The sequence below is a fragment of the Oncorhynchus clarkii genome, chromosome 21, assembly GCF_045791955.1.
Source record: "Oncorhynchus clarkii lewisi isolate Uvic-CL-2024 chromosome 21, UVic_Ocla_1.0, whole genome shotgun sequence".
NCBI lineage: Eukaryota > Metazoa > Chordata > Actinopteri > Salmoniformes > Salmonidae > Oncorhynchus > Oncorhynchus clarkii.
Genome location: NC_092167.1, coordinates 53,207,381 through 53,215,370, shown reverse-complemented (window position 1 = coordinate 53,215,370; position 7,990 = coordinate 53,207,381). Strand labels below are relative to the sequence as shown.

Below are 7,990 nucleotides of genomic sequence, written 5' to 3'. Positions count from 1 at the left end.
CCCTCTTTAGTGTAATCAGGGACTATTCTGAGAAAGAAAAATAAATAAATACAAAATAATAATAAAAAATATAAAGGGATATCTACTATTCTATATGAAAGATGATCATAAAAAACCAAGAGCTCAAAAAAAAGGAAAGATATAGATATACAATCCTAAGACGTTTGTCATTTGGAAATAGGTATTCATATGTAAATAGAACAATAACAGTTGTAAAGTAAGTCAGAGCAGACCTGTATGCCGCTTTAAAACTGTATCTTAGTTACTGTAATGCAGTTACCCATACTTGAACTCTATGGCAGTCCGTTCAGCGCATCACGCCTCTCCAGGCAAACCAATCAGTGGACAGGAAAGGCGGGCGTTGGCGCTGTCACTGCACAAAACGTAAACGCGGAAAAACACTCAGATGGACACGAGAAATTACCAATGAAACGGCAGCATTGACTTAGTACGCTTCCTTCATTGGTGCATTTCAAAGGGCGGGTTCTGAAGTAGAACCTGCACAGAAAGATAGGAGAGAGGTACATTGGTGAACGATCTCTACTTTACTGTACTTGTGTATGTTTTAAGCGTCTATACAGTAGTGATAATTACTATAACAGGTCAGGGTGTTTTTTTTGTTAGCCTATATATGGCATGTTTTGTGCGCAGAGATCTTCGTTAAGCTCGCTATCTGCAGCCTGTTATTAACGTAACGTTACCTTATAGCTACAGACAGAAGTTTGGTTGTAGCGTTCGGGATAACTTGGTGAAGCCAGTCGGTGTGGATACATTGTTTTAATTAACTAGACACACAGATGGCAACCAAGTAACATTAGCTAACTGTGAGATGGAGGAATAACAGCATGACGAGGGAATAGATGCGGAAACGAAGTCCACATCCATCTGCAGGAATCACAAAGAGATGAGGAATAACGTTATCTGAAATAAAGCCCTGTTTTTAAACCTCTCAGACGAGTAACCTTATCTAAAATGAATACCAGATGAAATTACTGTAATTTTCAATAACCGAAAGCGATCTCTCTTCCTGCACCGTCTCCCCCTGGCCGACAGATGTCGCTGTTGTAACGTCACAGCCACTCCGTTTATGAGCCAATCAGATCATGACTAAGGACCCGTCGTCATGCAGCAGCAGCCAATGAAAGGGCAGGAGAGCGGGTCCAGGGGCGGGGCTGAGGTTGGGGTGGTAAAGCGGAAGGCTGAGAGAGATGACCCTGCCTTCCCATCTCCTCCCCCGTCTCCTCCCAGCCCTCTTCCTATCTTCCTGTTTCCATCTGAACTGGTGTTCTACTCTGATCAGAGGAGTTCCCACAGGAGAGTCCTGACTCTCTACAACCCTTACACCTTCACCATCAGATTCAAGAGTAAGAACCATACCTACCTCTGACCTCCAACCCCTGACCTGTTGTGAACGTCTCTGTATTCTATGGTAGAGGCAGAGAGCAGCCTGAGAGCCAAGTCCTGCATCAACCTTTAACCCCTGACCTCTAACCTCTGACATCTCTCTCTATAGTGTTGTGTACAGCCCCATCTCTGTATTCAGTGGCGGAGGCAGAGGGCAGTGTCAGAGCCAAGTCCTGTGTTGACCTGTGAGTATCATTAAGCATAATCCAAATACAACACAGTTGTAAAAGCCTTTATAAGTTGTTATTGGCTTTATTTGGAATAGCAGAGAGTTGAAATGACGCCCTGTTCCCTGGCCTTTGGAGTGCAGTACTGTTAACCAGGGCCTTTATAGGGCAGTACTGTTGACCAGGGCCTTTATAGGGCAGTACTGTTAACCAGGGCCTTTATAGTGCAGTACTGTTGACCAGGGCCTTTATAGGGCAGTACTGTTAACCAGGGCCTTTATAGGGCAGTACTGTTGACCAGGGCCTTTATAGGGCAGTACTGTTGACCAGGGCCTTTATAGTGCAGTACTGTTGACCAGGGCCTTTATAGGGCAGTACTGTTGACCAGGGCCTTTATAGGGCAGTACTGTTGACCAGGGCCTTTATAGTGCAGTACTGTTGACCAGGGCCTTTATAGGGCAGTACTGTTGACCAGGGCCTTTATAGTGCAGTACTGTTGACCAGGGCCTTTATAGGGCAGTACTGTTGACCAGGGCCTTTATAGTGCAGTACTGTTGACCAGGGCCTTTATAGGGCAGTACTGTTGACCAGGGCCTTTATAGGGCAGTACTGTTAACCAGGGCCTTTATAGGGCAGTACTGTTGACCAGGGCCTTTATAGGGCAGTACTGTTGACCAGGGCCTTTATAGGGCAGTACTGTTAACCAGGGCCTTTATAGGGCAGTACTGTTGACCAGGGCCTTTATAGTGCAGTACTGTTGACCAGGGCCTTTATAGTGCAGTACTGTTGACCAGGGCCTTTATAGGGCAGTACTGTTGACCAGGGCCTTTATAGGGCAGTACTGTTGACCAGGGCCTTTATAGGGCAGTACTGTTGACCAGGGCCTTTATAGTGCAGTACTGTTAACCAGGGCCTTTATAGTGCAGTACTGTTGACCAGGGCCTTTATAGGGCAGTACTGTTGACCAGGGCCTTTATAGGGCAGTACTGTTGACCAGGGCCTTTATAGTGCAGTACTGTTGACCAGGGCTTTTATAGGGCAGTACTGTTGACCAGGGCCTTTATAGGGCAGTACTGTTGATCAGGGCCTTTATAGGGCAGTACTGTTGACCAGGGCCTTTATAGTGCAGTACTGTTGACCAGGGAATGTAGGGCTCTAAAAGGAAATAAGGTGCCATTTTGGACACAACCTGAGACTTCCTGTCCTCTGACCTGACTTCCTCTTTCTCCCCACAGAGTGGTGCGTCACCAAGATGTGTCCCCCCGCCACTGGGGAAGGAGAGATCGGTTCCGCCTGGAGGTGTCGGGGGGAGGGAAGGGGGCGAATCGGGAGGTGTGGGCTGAACTCAGGGGAGGAGAAGCCACTGCCCAGAATCAACCCACTAGCCCCCCGAGACTCCTCCCTCCCTCTCTCGCCTCTCTACCTTACTTCACATTGCCCCAGAAAGGTGAGTCACTTAGTTAGCCCTCCATACAGGGGGAGAGAGGACACCCCCCAGCATAGACCCACTGACACCCCTCCCTCCCTCCCTCCCTCCCTCACCCTGTCTCTCAACCTCTACCTACATACTCCTCCGTTAGATCTACAGGCACCCTGACGAGATTTCTCCTTCCTGAGGAAATGGTCACATCTCAGTCAACATGTATCATCTCTCTCCCCTTAAAGAAACAGTCACATCTCAGTCAACATGTATCATCTCTCTCCCCTTATAGAAACAGTTACATCTCAGTCAACATGTATCATCTCTCTCCCCTTATAGAAACAGTTACATCTCAGTCAACATGTATCATCTCTCTCCCCTTATAGAAACAGTTACATCTCAGTCAACATGTATCATCTCTCTCCCCTTAAAGAAACAGTCACATCTCAGTCAACATGTATCATCTCTCTCCCCTTAAAGAAACAGTCACATCTCAGTCAACATGTATCATCTCTCTCCCCTTAAAGAAACAGTCACATATCAGTCAACATGTATCATCTCTCTCCCCTTATAAAAACAGTTACATCTCAGTCAACATGTATCATCTCTCTCCCCTTATAGAAACAGTTACATCTCAGTCAACATGTATCAGCTCTCTCCCCTTATAGAAACAGTTACATCTCAGTCAACATGTATCATCTCTCTCCCCTTATAGAAACAGTTACATCTCAGTCAACATGTATCATCTCTCTCCCCTTATAGATACAGTTACATCTCAGTCAACATGTATCATCTCTCTCCCCTTATAGAAACAGTTACATCTCAGTCAACATGTATCATCTCTCTCCCCTTATAGAAACAGTTACATCTCAGTCAACATGTATCAGCTCTCTCCCCTTATAGAAACAGTTACATCTCAGTCAACATGTATCATCTCTCTCCCCTTAAAGAAACAGGCACATCTCAGTCAACATGTATCATCTCTCTCCCCTTATAGAAACAGTTACATCTCAGTCAACATGTATCATCTCTCTCCCCTTATAGAAACAGTTACATCTCAGTCAACATGTATCATCTCTCTCCCCTTATAGAAACAGGCACATCTCAGTCAACATGTATCATCTCTCTCTCCCCTCTAGTTCGGAGACTGTCCCAGTTTGCAGTGTCGGTGGTGATGGGTGTGGTGTGTGTTGCTTTCTTAATGCTCCCCCTCCACTCTGAGCCCAACAACTTGGTTCCTAGCTATGCCCATGTGACTGTCACACAGAAATTGGTGTGCGCCTACACACTGGGTAAGACATCTGTGCGTGTGTGTGTGTGTGCGCGTGTGTGTGTGCGCGCGTGTGTGTAACTCTTATTTATTTGTCTCTAAGGTCTGCTCACCATGGTGTTTCTACGGTAACCAGAATAGGAGATGATGTTTCCATGGAGATTCAGACCAAGACCCCCCCCCCTCCGTTCATTCCCCAGACCAATCTGATGTGTTCTAGGGGCCAACAGTGCTGATATGTCCAACAGGGCTGATATGTTCTAGGGACCAACAGGGCTGATATGTCCAACAGGGCTGATATGTCCAACAGGGCTGATATGTTCTAGGGACCAACAGGGCTGATATGTCCAACAGGGTTGATATGTTCTAGGGGCCAACAGGGCTGATATGTTCTAGGGGCCAACAGGGCTGATATGTTCTAGGGACCAACAGGGCTGATATGTTCTAGGGACCAACAGGGCTGATATGTTCTAGGGCCAACAGGGCTGATATGTTCTAGGGGCCAACAGGGCTGATATGTTCTAGGGGCCAACAGGGCTGATATGTTCTAGGGACCAACAGGGCTGATATGTTCTAGGGGCCAACAGGGCTGATATGTTCTAGGGACCAACAGGGCTGATATGTTCTAGGGACCAACAGGGCTGATATGTTCTGGGGGCCAACAGGGCTGATATGTTCTAGGGGCCAACAGGGCTGATATGTTCTAGGGGCCAACAGGGCTGATATGTTCTAGGGGCCAACAGGGCTGATATGTTCTAGGGGCCAACAGCGCTGATGTGAAACTGCATGTAAAGCATACATATAAACAAGTGTAAACAAACATACATGTACACTAACATACAGTGCCTTGCGAAAGTATTCGGCCCCCTTGAACTTTGCGACCTTTTGCCACATTTCAGGCTTCAAACATAAAGATATAAAACGGTATTTTTTTGTGAAGAATCAACAACAAGCCACAACAAGCCACCTGGGAGACACACCAAACATGTGGAAGAAGGTGCTCTGGTCAGATGAAACCAAAATTGAACTTTTTGGCAACAATGCAAAACGTTATGTTTGGCGTAAAAGCAACACAGCTCATCACCCTGAACACACCATCCCCACTGTCAAACATGGTGGTGGCAGCATCATGGTTTGGGCCTGCTTTTCTTCAGCAGGGACAGGGAAGATGGTTAAAATTGATGGGAAGATGGATGGAGCCAAATACAGGACCATTCTGGAAGAAAACCTGATGGAGTCTGCAAAAGACCTGAGACTGGGACGGAGATTTGTCTTCCAACAAGACAATGATCCAAAACATAAAGCAAAATCTACAATGGAATGGTTAAAAAATAAACATGGCCAAGTCAAAGTCCAGAACTGAATCCAATCGAGAATCGGTGGAAAGAACTGAAAACTGCTGTTCACAAATGCTCTCCATCCAACCTCACTGAGCTCGAGCTGTTTTGCAAGGAGGAATGGGAAAAAAATTCAGTCTCTCGATGTGCAAAACTGATAGAGACATACCCCAAGCGACTTACAGCTGTAATCGCAGCAAAAGGTGGCGCTACATAGTATTAACTTAAGGGGGCTGAATAATTTTGCACGCCCAATTTTTCAGTTTTTGATTTGTAAAAAAAGTTTGAAATATCTAATAAATGTCGTTCCACTTCATGATTGTGTCCCACTTGTTGTTGATTCTTCACAAAAAAATACAGTTTTATATCTTTATGTTTGAAGCCTGAAATGTGGCAAAAGGTCGCAAAGTTCAAGGGGGCCGAATACTTTCGCAAGGCACTGTACATACATGCAAACAAACCAACATGTACTGTAAACAAACATACGTGTACACTAACATACATACAGTCCATTCAGAAAGTATTCAGACCCCTTGACTTTTCCCCCATTTTGTTGCGTTACAGCCTTGTTCTAAAATGGATTAAATAGCCCCCCCCCCCCTCATCAATCTACACACAATACCCCATAATGAGAAAGCAAAACCATGTTTTTGGACATTTTTACAAAAAATATAAACAATTTAAATGGAAATATCACATTTACATCAGTATTCAGACCCTTTACTCAGTACTTTGTTGAAGCATCTTGGGTATGACGCTACAAGCTTGGCACACCTGTATTTGGGGAGTTTCTCCCATTCTTCTCTGCAGATCCTCTCAAGCTCTGTCAGGTTGGATGGGGAGCGTCGCTGCACAGCTATTTTCAGGTCTCTCCAGAGATGTTCGATCGGGTTCAAGTCCGGGCTCTTGTGCTTAGGGTCGTTGTCCTGTTGGAAGGTGAACCTACACCCCAGTCTGAGGTCCTGAGCGCTCTGGAGCAGGTTTTCATCAAGGATCTCTGTACTTTGCTCCGTTCATCTTTCCCTCGATCCTGACTAGGCTCCCAGTCCCTGCAGCTGAAAAACATCCCCACAGCATGATGCTGCCACCCCCATGCTTCACCGTAGGGATGGTGCCTGGTTTCCTCCAGACGTGACGCTTGGCATTCAGGCAAAATAGTTCAATCTTGGTTTCATCAAACTAGAACATCTTGTTTCCTTGAGTCCTTTAGGTGCCTTTTGGCAAACTCCAAGCGGGGTGTCATGTGCCTTTAACTGATGAGTGGCTTCTGTTTGGCCACTACCATAAAGGCCTGATTGGTGGAGTGCTGCAGAAGATTGTTGTCCTTCTGGAAGGTTCTCCCATCTCCACAGAGGAACTTTAGAGCTCTGTGACCATTGGGTTCTTGGTCACCTCCCTGACCAAGGCCCTTCTCCCCTGATTGCTCAGTTTGGCCGGGAGGCCAGCTCTAGGAAGAGTCTTGGTCGTTCCAAACTTCTTCCATTTAAGAATGATGGAGGCCACTGTGTTCTCGGGGACCTTCAATGCTGCAGAAATGTTTTGGTCCCCTTCCCCAGATCTGTGCCTCGACACAATCCTGTCTCTGAGCTCTATGGACACTTCCTTCGACCTCATGGCTTGGTTTTTGCTCAGACATCCACTGTCAACTGTGGGACCTTATATAGACAGGTGTGCCTTTCCAAATCATGTCCAATCAATTGACTTTACCACAGGTGGACTCCAACCAAGTTGTAGAAACATCTCAAGGATGATCAATGGAAACAGGATGCACCTGAGCTCAATTTCGAGTCTCAGCAAAGAGTCTGAATACTTATTTACATAAGGTACTTCTGTTTTTATTTTTTATAAAAATAAAAATGTTTTCGCTTCGTCATTATGGGGTATTGTTTGTATATTGCTGAGGATTTGTATTTATGTAATCCATTTTAGAATATGGCTGTAACGTAACAAAATGTGGAAAATGTCAAGGGGTCTGAATACTTTCCAAATGCACTGTATGTAGGTTAGGGAGTTAGAGTTATTGATATGTAGGGTTAGAGTTGACTGCATTCAAAACCATGTCTGAGGATTTCACAATTTTCCAAACAACACTTGACAAGTACTCTTCCAAAGGAGACTACATTGAAAACCAAAAAAGGAGCAATAACATTTTAATCGATGGAATTGAGGACATAAATACTGAAACTTGGTATGACACAGAACTCAAGGCCAAGAAACTCCTGGCAGAGCAAACTAGACGCTAAACTCATCGAGATGTAGAGGGCGCATAGAAATGTGTTTTTCTTCCCGATGCCCAGATTTAGGTCTCTCTTGTCGTGATGTGTGTTTTGGCCTTTCATTTTTAACCCCGTCCCCGCGGAGGCCTTTTGCCTTTTGGTTAGGTCGTCATTGT

At 45.5% G+C, this 7,990-nt stretch overlaps 1 protein-coding gene across 3 annotated transcripts; it reads left to right on the top strand.

The window, feature by feature from the left end:
• Positions 1–469: 469 nt before the first annotated feature.
• Positions 470–6,268, top strand: LOC139379140 (motile sperm domain-containing protein 1-like). 3 transcript variants are annotated; one of them, XM_071121976.1, is made up of 6 exons: positions 470–521; positions 1,054–1,364; positions 1,514–1,589; positions 2,807–3,018; positions 4,131–4,283; positions 4,365–6,268. In XM_071121976.1, exons 2-6 carry the CDS (start codon positions 1,124–1,126, stop codon positions 4,391–4,393), a joined length of 711 nt encoding a protein of 236 aa, XP_070978077.1. In that variant the 5' UTR covers positions 470–521; positions 1,054–1,123; the 3' UTR covers positions 4,394–6,268. The 3 variants fall into 3 exon arrangements, with proteins under 3 accessions (XP_070978077.1, XP_070978079.1, XP_070978078.1); XM_071121978.1 differs by having other exon boundaries at positions 4,131–4,225; positions 4,536–5,914; XM_071121977.1 differs by lacking the exon at positions 470–521 and having other exon boundaries at positions 553–1,364.
• The last annotated feature ends 1,722 nt before the right edge of the window (positions 6,269–7,990 follow it).

Excerpts from the sequence above, each read along its gene's own strand:
- LOC139379140 (XM_071121976.1), top strand. The coding sequence starts at position 1,124 with ATGCAGCAGCAGCCAATGAAAGGGCAGGAGAGCGGGTCCAGGGGCGGG. Across the intron at positions 1,365-1,513 it reads CTTCACCATCAGATTCAAGA|TGTTGTGTACAGCCCCATCT; the intron begins GTAAGAACCATA and ends CTCTCTCTATAG. Across the intron at positions 1,590-2,806 it reads GCCAAGTCCTGTGTTGACCT|AGTGGTGCGTCACCAAGATG; the intron begins GTGAGTATCATT and ends TTCTCCCCACAG.